We start from the raw sequence: 17,137 nt of genomic DNA on the forward strand, positions 1-17,137 counted from the left end.
ACAACCACTGTTCATGGCCCTGAGGCGTAACAGCTGATTGAACTGAATTTTGTATGGGAAGAGATGCAGGACTTGAACAAAAATTTGTTTCAGCGTCTCGCGGATGATTCCCACCGTTTTCCAGCTTTTATGAAACAGTGCATGTCCTCGATGCTTTCGGGCGTTTTCACTCATTTTGCACAACAGACATTGCCAATACTGTCATCAAGACTACCTGATCTCTCAAACTTACAAATAAAATTCTTGATTGTTAGCACACTTGAACCAGTTGTTTTCAGCTATAACTCTGTCACAAACTTCGAGCCGCAGGTGGGCTCTTACTGCTCGCATAGTAGGGCTTCACAAGCGTTCAGGCGCGCTGTACTGTGACATTTTCACTTGCACATGCACGTTCGCATACTAACTCCCATCATGCTCCGCGGCCAACCGCGCAGTTTGAACGTCCTAACGCAAACTGTTCAGAAGTTATGACTATTTTATTTCATATAGTACAATAATTGCCACCCTGTGTATTTTGTTCAATCCGAAATGGTCAGTTTGCTGCAAGCTGTGTGAACAGAGCAGATAGGAAAGCAACGTGTCTATTGCGTATGCAGGTATTGCACGAAATGTTGCCTAGTGAGTACCTGAATTGCCGTGCCAGCGCCTCAACAGACTCCTGGGCTGCGGTGTCTGGCGCCACCGGCTGCTGCGCTAGCCAGCTCTCAACCGCTGCCGCGGCCGCGGCCTGCCCCACGCCTGCTCCCTCGCCAGACTCCTCCAGTGGTGCGCCCTGGCCGCCTGCTAGGCTGTCTCGCTCCGACTCTGCCATCGCAGTCAGTGTCTGAAACACACACACACACACTCGGACATCAGTGAATCTGTATAGTTGCCACAAGGTAAGTGACAATACCCTGTAAGACGATTACTAATTCACAGACACACACACACACACACACACACACACACACACACACACACACACACCAGTTTTAACATGATAGGCAAAATAGAGTACCCAGGGAGCATCTTGTACAATCGAGTCTAAAGGCACAGCATCTTGAGGGGAACAGAGTAACCTGCTATCTCATGATGAGTTCATCCTGCAGGAGTCGGCTCTCCCCTACCATAACCACCTGAACACAAACTAGATGAGTATTATGCTTTAGTATTGTAAGATGGCAAGAACTATGCCCCTTACATGAAGTCATTAAAGATCGCCTAACTCACGTTGAGTTAACAGTAGGGCCGAACAAAAATGACTGACAAGGCACAATGCATCTTGTAGAGGGTATAGTATGGACATATTGGAATAATTAATGTTGGGTGATGGTTTTAAAGTATTTCACACGCCATGAAAACTGGAAACGCGTCGACTTACTGGAGGCTAGTTTACCCCAGGGAAGTACTCAGAATTGACTGTGGCCGCCAGGGGAGCGGCTAAGGGAAGCGACAATAGGCAGCTTAGGGCGGCTGAAGCTCTGAGGAAGCGGTAACTGTGCGCGGCCTCCAGCTGCCTTAAGGTGAGTGACAGTGAGTGGGTGGTCGACCCCGACTCCATGCTGGTGTACCAGGAAACAGACGGAGAACTTGTACGCCTGCTGATAAATGTCCATCGTCCCGTTTTCTGTGAAACATGCGAGAAAGCCGCACAAAGCTACGGTGGAGCGGTCAACAGAGGTCAAAATATGCGTCTTCCTGACTACAGCAACTTCACGCTGAATTCACGGTCCACTGAGTCTGAAGCAATTCAGGTGAAGAGCGACAGAATGAATTACGCCGGTCTCCGATGGGAACGTAGGACCGAGGAATTTGAAGTACTCTCCTGGGAGTCAGAGCTCCGCAAAACTTGGTGTTTGTGCAGACGGTAACCTTGATGGGTGGCCTGGGAGGAGCTAAACTGCAGAAGTTGAGAGCAAGGGAAGTTGTGGGAATTTGTTCACTTCCCAGAGCAGGTATTGGTCATCGCTGGGAAGTGACACATATTTAACGCTACTTGCACTGCAATTGGCGTAAGTGATTTTGCTGGAGGGGAAACCGAGGCGAAGAGCGGACTGGGAGAAGTCCCTGTAGAGGTGTTCCATTCCCAGCTTGCCTAGAGTGCAGACGTGGCATTCTTTACTCAGCTTGCCTGATAGAGTGAGCATCTCTGCAGTTTAAGACTTAGCAAATGGAACGATTGAGCTTGGAGATAGAAAGTTTTGGTTCAGCTATGTACTGAGCAAGATAGCTATGAGTGAGTAGACGAGCGCAGCCTTGCAGTACCACGAGGTCGGCCGACGTCCACACAACGCCGCCGCTCCGCCACGCTGTGTTCGGTGATATAGCGCCCGCTCCGGCCACTGATTAATCTGTTGGATCACGTCGGCAAAGTTTTCACGAGGGTTTCATGGGCCATGTATTGTAGAATTCTTCTTGCACTTCGCATTACACCTGGGTCAGTCGATAGGAATTACTTTCGAGTTATGGCGCTTTACTCCACACAAACGCAATTTATTACCACTGCCTGATAGAGTCTTGTAATGTGATGATTGAAGGTCGGGAGTTAAATTTGTGCTAATCGACTGCATCTGTTTTCAATCAAGTAGTTGAAATCCCAAGTCACTTTCTTACTTTTATGTTCAACATTTGCATCTGGTGTTCAATAGTTTAATATAACATCAATGTGCACACCTTTTTAATTAAAAGTGATCAATTCTGAATAAATTGATGTCCACACTGCTACCACAGTTCAATCAGGAGTCACAGGGCCTTATTACTTTTTTGCGTTATCCGATATTGCGGCATTTTTGCACTCCCTGTTGATCTGTTAGTCAATTAGTTGGGGTGAACACACGCCAAAACCAGCTAAGTGACGGGTGGGGTGTTACAGTATAAAATTCAGAACGCTTTGGTAGGGGCCTGTCTCATCATCTGAAGGCATTTGAGGCAGTGAGGTAGGATAGCTGAGAGCTTGCCACAGATCGGCCAAGAGGCAGCACTCGACAAGAACGTGCGCTATCATCAGACTGCCGCAGCTGCAGTGACCCAGGATTTCCTGATCCAGAAGGAGCTGGTTTGTGAGTCTGCAGTAGCTGGTGCGTTGTCGGCACAATGCTATGGCATCTTTGTGAGTGGCCTAGAAAGGAGTGTGCCACATCTCAGTGGACCCTTTAATTACTCCATTTGCTTTGGACCTTAGCGGGTTACCATTCCAATTTCCAGGGCCTCAAATATTGCCTCAAAGTCTTAATTGTAAGTCTGCCTAGTATCGCTCAGATGGTAAAGCACTTGCCCGCGGAAGGCAAAGGTCTCGAGTTCGAGTCTCGGTCGGGCGCACAGTTTTAATCTGCCAGGAAGTTTCATTGCTACATGTGGTTGATCTCCCATAGCTGCATCATTTGTTAGACAGTCCGGGAGTTCATTTCCTGGAACGCCTATATGGCTTGGTGTCCATATGAAGGTCACTGTCTTGACATGTCAAGGTCAACCAGTGGGATCTAGATGTTTGTGACAAAGAGAATTTTTGGATGCACAGGCACGTGCCGTCTAAGCCACTCACAAAATCGCTACCGATCAGGAAGTTCGTGGTGTCCATTCATTTGATGTACCGCAGAGTCTGAGATATGGGAACCAACTCTGCAGTGTACACACTAACAGGCACTCGGAAGGGAGCGGTTCTCGTGTCCCCTTTCCAACAATACCACCGCTTGCAAAGTAGGTTAGAAATCAGATTAATAATGTTGCCCACGCAGCGTATGTGCAATTTATCGGGCAACAACAAAGTTATTGACTGTAGATGGTATCGTCAGAAAGGAAATAATGAAGCCACTGTAAAAAGGTCATTAATTTTGGCACATCTTGAATGGATTCCACGTAGATTTCTTAGAAGTTGTTATGGCTCATCTTGTTGATTCTAGAGTGATTCCACTTTGACTGCTAGAAGGTCCAGATCTATATTTTAGCAATATTTGAAGACCTAACAAATGCGTTTTTCAGGAAATTCTTAATGATCAAACAATCCCAGATCAGAACAATGGTATGGTAGAAATAATTTGACTTGGTGTTCACGATCCACGTTTTTTATTAAACATCTTGTAAATTCATATATACTTAATTGTCACGTCATCAAGAAAACAGTTTTGTGTCAATCTTCACATATTTAATATCCATTTTAACCAAACAAGATTTGACTGTCCTTTTACAAAGCGAAATAACTTCTGCAAAGTGAAACAAAGACTGCTCTGTGGGCATTCGCGCCAAAACGGTTACAAGTCAAAGATTATGACAGTCTCTCAGAAATGAACACACACAAGAACCATATCACCAAACGTGAATATTGTCAGAAAAATATATGTTACTGAAAAGTAGTACGATTTTACTGGTATCGAGAACTGGGATTGGAGTGCCGTAATGGTCACGTAAATGAACCATTACACCTTGCATTTACGAAATGCGTAACAAATGCTGTATTTGATGTTTAATCCGTCTTTGTAGACGCATACTGAACTAAAATTATCGTGGAGGGCCGAACGAAACAGTCGCGGAAGAAGGGTAGGGTCAGCGTACTCCTTGGGGCCACAAAAGAGGTCCCCACCTGCATCACACGGCAGGGCACAGACCACGAGGCGTGCGCTCGTCAGGTTCAGTTCCTAAAACTTGTGTACACCACAGTGAGTTAGTGTCCGAATTTGTATTAGAGAGACAACCCTACAAGCCATTGCAATCTCCAAACAATAGTCAAAATCACTCAGTTACACCCTTCAACCTTTAATGAATCCTATGTTTGTTTTGTGTTACATTAGAATAAACCATTATACGTAATATATGACGAAATATTCAACTGACGTCGATAATTGAGAAAGTTGAGTGCTAAAAGTTTTACGTCATTTCGTTTGAGATTATTGTACAATATTTCCAGGTATCATGCTTATTTCTTACCAAGTATCCACTCAGCTCAAAATTTACGAAGAGACGTAGCTGCTAGGCCTGTGTTAAGGAACCCATATTATGAGAGAGCCTGCTGAAGTGAGGAACTGGACTACTGAAAAACATGAACAAGTGTTGAAAAATTTGTCCGTTCGTTGAGCTCGTCGTGAAACAGGTTTCACAATCCATATCTGCACCTCGAAAAAACTGGCCTTCAGTTTTAGAATAGCTGTTCGCAGAATTTTCTTTTAGTGAAGTACGAAACAGATTAACGTATGCAGGTACCTTAACTTTCAATAGATTCATCTGAACCGAACAGTTGCTTGTTTGATCACCGAAAGTATGTCTGGAATAATCCTTCCCGTCTGAGACACTTCACACGTCTTTCGCCGATCAGTATTTATTTTGGTGAAGGACTCAAATACACACCACAATGGAACTGAAAGGCTAACGGAACTATCCTTGCTTTTCCAGTAGTAGTTTGCCCCACTGTTCACCACCATGTACTGCTCAGTATGGAAGATTGTGGCCTCTCGCCCTTACTGCATGCAAACCACAATTGTCTTCTATTGTGTCAGAACTACTGCCCTCTTCAGTTCATAGACTGGTTCGATGCTCTTATCCACACTAGTTTATCCCGTGCAAGTCTGTTTCTGCATAACTGTTGCCACTTATGTCCATTTTAGTCTTCATTCCGTTGTTAACCTCATGTATCCCTCTACAATTTTTACTCCATACCCATACCTCTCTTATCCCACTGACAGTTCTTCAATGCATCTAGATTCTCGTGACAACTGATCCCACCTTCAGTAAAATTTTGTATAAATTTCTGTTCTATCATAGCTTCAGTATCTCATTATGAATCAAGTCTCTCCACCTAATGTTAAGCATTCTCCTGTAGCACCACATTACAGAAGCTATTTTGTTCTTGTGTGAACTGTTTGTCATCCACATTTGACTTTCATGCAACGCTACACTCCAAACAAATTTTTAAATTTCTAACTGATCAAAATGTTAGTCTTGTTCAGAAATACTTCTATGTGCTGTTGCTAGTTGTTACTTTACATCCTCTACATGATCCACACTAAGCTATTTTCCAAACCATATGATAACTACTACTTTTGACTCATTCCCTGAAGTAATTCCCTCAGCGTAGCATGGTCCATTCCCACAGGTTTGCTGCACAGGTTGCTGAAGATACAAAGTAATGGATAGGACAAGCCTGTTTCAGTTGCTTCACAACTACCAATCCTTTCATGTTTCAGGAATCTTACTTGTGCGGTTTTGGTTTTGCCCAAGTTGTTTGGTTCAGTATTGGTCCATATCTGACAACTACCTTCTACATCTACATCTACATTTATACTCTGCAAGCTACCCAACGGTGTGTGGCGGCGGGCACTTAACGCGCCACTGTCATTACCTCCCTTTCCTGTTCCAGTCGCGTATGATTCGCGGGAAGAACGACTGTCTGAAAGCCTCTGTGTGCGCTCTAATCTCTCTAATTTTACATTCGTGATCTCCTCGGGAGGTATAAGTAGGGGGAAGCAATATATTCGATACCTCATCCAGAAACGCACCCTCTCGAAACCTGGCGAGCAAGCTACACCGCGATGCAGAGCGCCTCTCTTGCAGAGTCTGCCACTTGAGTTTGCTAAACATCTCCGTAACGCTATCACGGTTACCAAATAACCCTGTGACGAAACGCGCCGCTCTTCTTTGGATCTTCTCTATCTCCTCCGTCAACCTGATCTGGTACAGATCCCACACTGATGAGAAATACTTAATGATAGGTCGAACGAGTGTTTTTTAAGCCACCTCCTTTGTTGACGGACTACATTTTCTAAGGACTCTCCCAATGAATCTCAACCTGGTACCCGCCTTACCAACAATTTTATATGATCATTCCACTTCAAATCGTTCCGCACGCATACTCCCAGATATTTTACAGGAGTAACTGCTACCAGTGTTTGTTCCGCTATCATATAATCATACAATAAAGGATCCTTCTTTCTATGTATTCGCAATACATTACATTTGTCTGTGTTAAGGGTCAGTTGCCACTCCCTGCACCAAGTGCCTATCCGCTGCAGATCTTCCTGCATTTCGCTACAATTTTCTAATGCTGCAACTTCTCTGTATACTACAGCATCATTCGCGAAAAGCCGCATGGAACTTCCGATACTATCTACTAGGTCATTTATATATATATATTGTGAAAAGCAATGGTCTCATAACACTCCCCTGTGGCACGCCAGAGGTTACCTTAACGTCTGTAGACGTCTCTCCATTGCGAACAACATGCTGCGTTCTGTTTGCTAAAAACTCTTCAATCCAGCCACACAGCTGGTCTGATATTCCGTAGGCTCTTATTTTGTTTATCAGGCGACAGTGCGAAACTGTAACGAATGCCTTCCGGAAGTCAAGAAAAATAGCATCTACCTGGGAGCCCGTATCTAATATTTTCTGGGTCTCATGAACAAATAAAGCGAGTTGGGTCTCACACGATCGATGTTTCCGGAATCCATGTTGATTCCTACATAGATTCTGGGTTTCCAAAAACGACATGATACTCGAGCAAAAAACATGTTCTAAAATTCTACAACAGATCGACGTCAGAGATATAGGTCTATAGTTTTGCGCATCTGCTCGACGACCCTTCTTGAAGACTGGGACTACCTGTGCTCTTTTCCAATCGTTTGGAACCTTCCGTTCCTCTAGAGACTTGCGGTACACGGCTGTTAGAAGGGGGGCAAGTTCTTTCGCGTACTCTGTGTAGAATCGAATTGGTATCCCGTCAGGTCCAGTGGACTTTCCTCTGTTGAGTGATTCCAGTTGCTTTTCTATTCCTTGGACACTTGTTTCGATATCAGCCATTTTTTCGTTTGTGCGAGGATTTAGAGAAGGAACTGCAGTGCGGTCTTCGTCGGTAAAACAGCTTTGGAAAAAGCTTTAGGCGTGTCATCCTCTGTTTCAATGCCTTCATCATCCCGGAGTGTCTGGTTATGCTGTTTCGAGTCACTTACTGATTTAACGTAAGACCAGAACTTCCTAGGATTTTCTCTCAAGTCGGTACATAGAATTTTACTATCGAATTCACTGAACACTTCACGCATAGCCCTCCTTACGCTAACTTTGACATCGTTTAGCTTCTGTTTGAGAGGTTTTGGCTGCGTTTAAACTTGGAGTGAAGCTCTTTGCTTTCGCAGTAGTTTCCTAACTTTGTTGTTGTACCACGGTGGGTTTTTCCCGTCCCTCACAGTTTTACTCGGCACGTACCTGTCTAAAACGCATTTTACGATTGCCTTTAACTTTTTCCATGAACACTCAACATTGTCAGTGTTGGAACAAATTTTCGTTTTGATCTGCCTTCTATTACTCTTGCTAAATAGGAATATAAAAAAAGGAAGGTTTATCTATTAACTTCCATATTCAAGGATGGTGCAACGGCCTTATGATCACTGATTCCCTGTTCTGCACATACAGAGTCGAAAAGTTCGTGTCTGTTATCAGTAGGTCCACGATGTTGTCTCCACGAGTCGGTTCTCTGTTTAATTGCTCGAGGTAGTTTTCGGATAGTGCACTCAGTATACTGTCACTCGATGCTCTGTCCCTACCACCCGTCCTAAACATCTGAGTGTCCCATTCTATATCTGGTAAATTGAAATCTCGACCTAAGACTATAACATGCTGAGAAAATTTATGTGAAATATATTCCAAATTTTTTCTCAGTTGTTCTGCCACTAATGCTGCTGAGTCGGGAGGTCGGTAAAAGGAGCCAATTATTAACCTAGCTCGGTTGTTGAGTGTAACCTCCACCCATAATAATTCACAGGAACTATCCACTTCTACTTCACTACAGGATAAACTACTACTAACAGCGACGAACACTCCACCACCTGTTGCATGCAACCTATCCTTTCTAAACACCGTCTGTGCCTTTGTAAAGTCTGCCTCTCAAAGTCTGCTTCGAGAAGCTTTTCCATACGTCTACAAATAACTTTTCAGTAGCACGTGACAAGAGTTTTGCAACTAGTGGTGCGTTAATATACCCATCTCTCCTCTGTCTTCTTGGTAATTGGAATTAATACATCACTGAATTCTGAGGGTTTCCTATACCTTTCCTCCCAGGTTGAATAGTTTTATCATGGTACATGCTGCGAAGTGTCTCAATAACCCGAGACAATTTCGTATTCTCCAGTGTCAGTGCTCAACGAAGCTCTTCTCAGATTATCTCAGTGAACCTCTCCGTTTAAACTTTATCTACTACACCCCTTTCCACAACAGTCTTCCTGTTCGATTTCTTTGTATGACCGTTTCACATAATCTCGTTTATCAGCTTTCTTTCCATTAACACTGGCTTAATATAATCTTAATACTGGTCCCCCATTTTCGCTCCCTAATTTTCGGTATGTGCCAACAATCTTTCCTATAGTCATGCATGCTTTTACAGGTTTCTGTTTTTGCTCTAGGCATTCCTACTTTGCCATTAAGCACCTTTTGTCAAACTGATGATTTATACATCTCACTTGTCTTTTCCGTGCTTCATTCCCCGAACTTTTGTATCTGTTTCTTTAGTGACTGAAATTAAAAATTTTGTGTATGAAGTGAGCATTTCTACTATATCTTCCATTTTTCCTTATGATCCTTTGATGTCTTCACTATTTCGCCTCAGGAAGCAACTTCCCATTAGTTTTCTGTTAAATTCATCTCCCCTGTTTCAGTCAGTGATTGACAAATGCTGACTTTTAAACACTGAAAAACCTCTGGTTGTTTCAATTTATAAACGTCTTAATTTCCTGATTTTTGCCATTTATTCAGTTTTAAATTGCAGTTCATTACGAATCAGTTACCGTTAAAATCGGTGTCTTGCCCTGGAGCTGTTTTGTTCTAGGTCAGAGAGACTAAATGTATGGTTTCGCGGCCATAACAAGCTTTAAGCGGACACGATGTGTGCATAATGAAAGTATTATATTACTAACTACCTTATCGGAAGCGTACCGACACGCCCATTTAATGCAGTGTCGACAAGCAGATTACACGAGTGGCGAACCCACCAGCAAAAGAGACAGTATTTTGTTTTCAGTGGAGCAGCAGTAACAGAATGTTTGTGGGCGTGAGCGTCAGGGGAGTCGAATGACGTCCATCGTCGACTAGTCATTGAATGTCGCCTGTGTAACAAATCGATCCCGAACTTTCACCCCTTCTAAGCGTGTCCGTGTCAACTTTGGATGATGCGATTGCGTAGTGGAGACGCAAATTAACAGCAACAGCTAAAAGAATACCAGATAGGCTTCGTGTACTGATAGAAACCGTCAAGCAGTGCAGAGGGTGGTTGTAAAAATCGCACGAAATTACTGGAAGTGATTAATCTTCAGTTTGGGAGTGCCACCAGTAGTCCAGCTAGCACAGTGTGTTTAGGAAGTTACTAAGAATGGAGTACAATGGCCGAACAGCTGCTCAGAAGCCACCGATGCTTGGGGTGGCGCAAAGAGCGACGACACTGGACAGTGGATGACCAAAATCTAATCATTTGGAATGACGAATCACGCTATAAACCGTGTCGTCAAGACTGCCATTTTTGAGCTTTGCGAATGCCTGGAGATTATTACTTGTCCCCACTGTACAATGTGTAACGCCAACAGTGAAGCACAGAAGACGCCATGGGCATAATCCCCTTATTGTGCTTGAGGAAACGCCGACTGCAGGACGATATGAATACTGCTCGCAGTAGAGGAACATCCTGGCAGATTAAAGCTGGGTGCCGGGCCGAGACTCGAACTCTGGACATTTGCCTTTCACAGTCTAGTGAACTAGACATCTGAGCTACCCAAGCGCTACTCACGACCCGTCCCCAGCTTCAGTTGCGCCAGTACCGCGTCTCCTACCTCCCCAACTTCACAGGAGCTCTCTTGCAGAACCAGCTCTCCTGGAAGAAAGAACATTGCGGAGACATTGCTTAGCCACAGCCTTGGGGCATGTTTACGGAACGAAATGTTCACTCTGCGGGTAGGAGAAGAGATGGTGGCGGAATTGAAGCTGTGGGGACTGGTCGTTAGTCTTGCTGGGGTAGATCGGATGGTAGATCACTTGCTCACGAAAGGCAATGGTCCCGAGTTCGAGTCTCTGTCTGGCACACAGTTTTAATGTCACGGAGTTTCGTATCAGCGCACACTCCAGAGTGAAAATTTCATTCTAATAGAGGAACAGTCCAGAGACTACGCCTGTTTGTATGAGCATGATAACGCACCCTGTCGGATTATTATCTGCGAGGCAGTGGTTTGTGAACACTATCTTTGCTGAAAGGGGTAGGCCAACCCAGAGTCCCAACGCGAACCCTTTGGAATGAGTAACCATCCGCTGACTTCGGCTGTTGAGGAACAGTGGGATGGCATTCCCACCACAGAGATAAGATAGCTCTGTGTCAGTATTCCCAGCAGAGTTCGCTGCCATCATGAAGGGGAACGGTACACACCCCCCACAGTGATGTGCACTAGTAGATATACGGATAGTTTTTATCAGCAAGTGTACATAGTGTCGCTAGAGGCGCGTCGTGGGGGCAGCAGGCTTCGCAAAGGGCCACTGCCTCACCGGAGTGTCAGCATTCACCCTTGGGGTGGCCGAAGGCACGTTCTTCTAGGTCACACAAATTTCATATCGCCGACGATAGCTTCTGGCGACAATACTGGCTACACGAATTACACCAACATCTTCGGAAACAGCAGTGTTTGCTGCAACACTAGTGCAGGGCAAGTGTTCGCAGGGGGCACACCGTGGCATTGAAATACAGGTGAGACAGTGGGAGTCAGTTCGGCTCTGCTGCAGTTTAGTTCCTCTGGGACAAAAGGTAGCACGAAAGACATATACACCGCTTACTGTTTGCGTTCGTTTTATGCAAGGGAACTGCTGCAGACAACTCCTTAACTGACTACACAGGCCAACATCACTTCCACAGAATGCTCGAACTGGATTTCTACATACCAATTAACAGCAATTTGTACGAAAACTGCTAAGGCCAATAGCAATGTGTGACATTCCGTACCAGCTCCAACCATTCTGGTGGGCTCGGCTTATTTTTGCTGCAGCTGTGTCGTACAGAAGCGTAACGGAACTCTACAAGCTGCATACATGCGCATCTTCACAGCAGGTATTTGCAACACTTTGGTGGAAGTACTCTAGAGTCATAGTAGTTTGAAACAACTTTCAAATGTTTTTGTTGTGTTTTGTTTCATCACTATCGGCATTTAACTATTAATCTCAAATGGAAGCGTCTACAATTAGACATCTGGGACGTGATAAGTAATGTACACACACGTTGCAGTCTATGTGGAATGGAACTACGGTTCGCTCCTGCTTAGTTTTACTATGGCGATAGCATCAATAAGATACTTGAAAAAAGAGACAGCATTGGTCGTATATTTACTATCGCAAAATCGATTTTCTGTCACTGAGTGACCATCTTCAGTGCTATATTGTATAACAAATTTAAGTTATACAATAATGCATCCTAATTTAAGTTATACAATATAGCACTGAAGATGGTCACTGAGTGACAGAAAATCGATTTTGCGATAGTAAAAAATATACGACCAATGCTGTCTCTTTTTTCAAGTATACCTGTTATCTGGTCGTAGTGCACAAGACAACATGGAGTCGCCAATCAATAAGATAGTTATCTTCATGTACAGGGTGTCCCATTTATCTAGACCACCCTAAATAACTTTGTCCAGATGCAAATTACAAAATGTCTCAAGCCGTCAGGGGGACATCAGGAGTAGCTTTGTTTTTTACATGGATACGAACTGCAGTATGACTGAATGGAACCCTGAATTTTTATCCGGCAGTTCATTTCCTCACCTGAAGACCTATTCAAAAATGTTTCATAGTGTACCATTCACTGAAACAACGTTATTAATTACATAACACAACACAACACTGACGTTGACGCTCCCAACGCTTACTACAGGTACTCGGGGTAATGGAACACATCCACGTGCTCAAGTTGACAGAGGGCGAATGTAAACATAAGCAGAATTCACACCCGACATTCCGTCAACTATCGTCAGTTGAAGAGTTGTATGAGTAGAATGTACACCAATGAAAGGGTAGAAATGCTACTCACCTATGGGGAATGTAAGTTAGCAGAACAGTAATTTCAATACTTTTTCTTGTGTACAGGTACATTAGTATAGTCGTTTACTCGTTTTAAATAATGCATCGACATAACTTTTTTTATTGTTGTTGAAGGTAGGCGAAATGCTACGCAGGCAGCGGAACTGTACAGAGTTATCCTGACAAGAAGCCACCTTCCCGACGGATGTTTTCTCCTTTTGTAGCGACGCTTCAGGAAACGGGAAGTTTCAACGCACGACAGCGCAATCGTCGTAGCACTCGCACAGACGAAGCTGCCGAGGTTACTGTTCCCGCTTCCGTTGCTACGAATACCAATGTGACCACACGACAGCTTCAACACGAGATTGGCATTCCTAAAACCAGTGTACATCGTGTTCTTACACGTGACACGTTCCATCCTTACCATGCACACCTACATCACGAATTGCATGTGAATGATTTCCAGAATCGTGTACAGTTCTGTCAGTGGGCACAGCAGCAAATCGTAGTAAATATCATCCCGGACCAGCAACATAACCCCTCCATGAGCTGGGATACCTACCACAGGGGGTAGGTCAAAACGCACAGAGGTGTAGTGTGCCAAGGCAATTTGATCGCATGGGCGTAGCTTCGTTTCCTGGAGGGCTACGACGAGCGGACGATGCAAGCGGAGCAGCAACTTCAAGTCCTCTCGGTTGGAGCGAATGCTGCGAATATTCCAGTTAATAAGTGCCATCGTAAGAAAAGGAAGATGAGAGAAGGGGTCACCTCGAAGGCCGCTTAGGGCCTGGCTTCGAGCGAGCACTGCCGCCGCTATCAGTAGGCGGACAGTCATCGTCCATGGGGTCTATAGGGTCATCGGCCATCTCGGGAGGATGGCCGGGAGGGGGAGCTTCCTCCGCCGGTGAACGGCCAGATGTACGGCTACCAGCGGTGCGGCCAGGCGAAACGGATGACGGCCTGGGGCGGCAACCGCTGGGTGGCGCAGGAGTAGAAAGGCGCCGTGGCGGAGAAGGAGAACTGTGCTTCCTATGCGCCTTTTTAGAAGGACGTTTGGTGGAAGTACCGGTCGAAGGCTGGGAGGTCGAGGGACGGAGGAAGTCTGCACGGGATGGTTCCTTCTTGAAGGCCCGTGCATCTGACTTCGGGGTCTGCGACTTAGCAGAAGCTGAGGAAGTGGCTGGTGTCTGTGGGGTGATGGGAGGAAGAGGAGACGTCGACCGCGCGATCTTAGCACTGGCCGAACGGACGACCGTGGTGCTGAAGGTCAGATCGCATGTCTGGGTTGCTACCTCCCGGGTAGTCCGAGGAGAGGTGAGGACAGTGCTGTATTTCCCCGCTGGGAGCAGCGTGGGCTTCCTATTAGCCAATAGCTTGCGAGCAGCCGAGGTGGACACTTTCTCTTTGACCCGAATTTCTTGGATACAGCGTTCTTCCTTATAGACAGGACAGTCGCGGGAGGATGCGGCATGGTCACCCTGACAGTTCACACAACGAGGAGACGGAGGTGGACAGTCACCCTCATGGGCATCCCTGCCACAAGTGACACATTTAGCCGCATTGGAGCAAGACTGTCGAGTGTGATTGAAACGCTGACACTGGTAGCAGCGCGTAGGTGTCGGGACATAGGGGCGAACAGAAATAACCTCGTAGCCCGCCTTGATGCGCGATGGCAGCTTAACACTATCGAAGGTCAAGAAAAGTGTCCGGGTCGGTACAAGGTTATTGTTGACCTTTTTCATGACCCTATGGACAGCCGTCACGCCCTGCTCAGCGAGGAAAGATTGAAGCTCCTCGTCAGTCAATCCGTCGAGGGAGCTACTATAGACTACACCACGAGACGAATTCAAAGTTCGGTGGGCCTCCACCCGGACAGGGAACGTGTACAGGAGGGTGGCCCGAAGCAGTTTTTGTGCCTGAAAGGCATTCTCAGTTTCTAGTAATAAGGTACCGTTACGCAACCTGGTACAAGATTTGACAGATCCGGCTATGGCATCTACGCCCTTCTGGATAGCAAAAGGGTTGACAGAGGAAAAATCCTTTCCGTCCTCAGATCGAGAAACTACGAGGAACTGTGGGGCAGGCGGTAGTACTTTTGTCACTGTTGGCTGGTCACGTTTCCGTTTTTGGGTCGAAGTCGAAAGCGATGGAGTAGAATCCATTGCGGAGGAATCCCCCATGATTGCCAGCGTCTCCGATGGCGCGCTCCTTCCTTGTGGGGACCCTCTCAGAGGGCACTCCCGCCTTAGGTGAATGTTTACACCTCAGGTCACACCTCCCGAGAAACAGACGGAGGGACCAATCGGCATGGTCAGAAGGTATCAGCTCAGGCAATCACCCCTCCCCGGGCCTGGCCTTTACCAGGGGGTACGCGCGTGCCTTACATGTCTACCCAGGGCGGGGACTTACGCGTTACCCCGTCACCGGCTACGCGTGCGAACGCGTGGGTCGGCCTTCAGACACGCACAGGGAGGAAGGAAGAAGAGGAAAAAGAAGACAGAGAGGGAGAAAGAGGACAGACTGTCTCAAACGCCGAGGCGGAGACCAGAGAAGGCAAGGAGTAGAAGGCAATGAGGAAGCAAGGAGAAAAAGGCAATGAGGAAGCAAGGAGAAAAAGGCAATGAGGAAGCAAGGAGAAAAAGGCAATGAGGAAGCAAGGAGAAAAAGGCAATGAGGAAGCAAGGAGAAAAAGGCAATGAGGAAGCAAGGAGAAAAAGGCAATGAGGAAGCAAGGAGAAAAAGGCAATGAGGAAGCAAGGAGAAAAAGGCAATGAGGAAGCAAGGAGAAAAAGGCAATGAGGAAGCAAGGAGAAAAAGGCAATGAGGAAGCAAGGAGAAAAAGGCAATGAGGAAGCAAGGAGAAAAAGGCAATGAGGAAGCAAGGAGAAAAAGGCAATGAGGAAGCAAGGAGAAAAAGGCAATGAGGAAGCAAGGAGAAAAAGGCAATGAGGAAGCAAGGAGAAAAAGGCAATGAGGAAGCAAGGAGAAAAAGGCAATGAGGAAGCAAGGAGAAAAAGGCAATGAGGAAGCAAGGAGAAAAAGGCAATGAGGAAGCAAGGAGAAAAAGGCAATGAGAAGGCAAGGAGAAAAAGGCAATGAGAAGGCAAGGAGAAAAAGGCAATGAGAAGGCAAGGAGAAAAAGGCAATGAGAAGGCAAGGAGAAAAAGGCAATGAGAAGGCAAGGAGAAAAAGGCAATGAGAAGGCAAGGAGAAAAAGGCAATGAGAAGGCAAGGAGAAAAAGGCAATGAGAAGGCAAGGAGAAAAAGGCAATGAGAAGGCAAGGAGAAAAAGGCAATGAGAAGGCAAGGAGAAAAAGGCAATGAGAAGGCAAGGAGAAAAAGGCAATGAGAAGGCAAGGAGAAAAAGGCAATGAGAAGGCAAGGAGAAAAAGGCAATGAGAAGGCAAGGAGAAAAAGGCAATGAGAAGGCAAGGAGAAAAAGGCAATGAGAAGGCAAGGAGAAAAAGGCAATGAGAAGGCAAGGAGAAAAAGGCAATGAGAAGGCAAGGAGAAAAAGGCAATGAGAAGGCAAGGAGAAAAAGGCAATGAGAAGGCAAGGAGAAAAAGGCAATGAGAAGGCAAGGAGAAAAAGGCAATGAGAAGGCAAGGAGAAAAAGGCAATGAGAAGGCAAGGAGAAAAAGGCAATGAGAAGGCAAGGAGAAAAAGGCAATGAGAAGGCAAGGAGAAAAAGGCAATGAGAAGGCAAGGAGAAAAAGGCAATGAGAAGGCAAGGAGAAAAAGGCAATGAGAAGGCAAGGAGAAAAAGGCAATGAGAAGGCAAGGAGAAAAAGGCAATGAGAAGGCAAGGAGAAAAAGGCAATGAGAAGGCAAGGAGAAAAAGGCAATGAGAAGGCAAGGAGAAAAAGGCAATGAGAAGGCAAGGAGAAGTCAAGGGAAAGAGTAAGGAAGACAGTGAGGTGGAGAAGAGCAAAGAAAGGAACCAACAAAAGGAAGGAAGAAACGAGAAGTGAAAAAACCAAAAAGACCACGATTATAGGTCGTGAAACCGTCCGTCTCCGGACGCAGGCGCTAACTACCCCCGTGAGGGGGATGGACTCCTTTTAGTCGCCTCTTACGACAGGCAGGAATACCTCGGGCCTATTCTAATCCCCAGACCCGCAGGGGGAGGAAGGAATATGT

General features: G+C 45.8%; 1 protein-coding gene across 1 annotated transcript in view; it reads right to left on the reverse strand.

Annotated features, from left to right (window-relative positions):
* LOC126108935 (ankyrin repeat domain-containing protein 65-like) overlaps positions 1–17,137 on the reverse strand; it is a 52,901-nt gene that overhangs the window by 15,469 nt on the left and 20,295 nt on the right. Inside the window, exon 2 of the mRNA XM_049914304.1 lies at positions 627–823. Coding sequence (XP_049770261.1) covers positions 627–811 — 185 coding nt within the window. The 5' untranslated portion in view covers positions 812–823. The remainder of the gene's footprint in view (positions 1–626; positions 824–17,137) is intronic.

Source organism: Schistocerca cancellata, chromosome 11, assembly GCF_023864275.1.
Source record: "Schistocerca cancellata isolate TAMUIC-IGC-003103 chromosome 11, iqSchCanc2.1, whole genome shotgun sequence".
NCBI classification, from domain to species: Eukaryota; Metazoa; Arthropoda; class Insecta; order Orthoptera; family Acrididae; genus Schistocerca; species Schistocerca cancellata.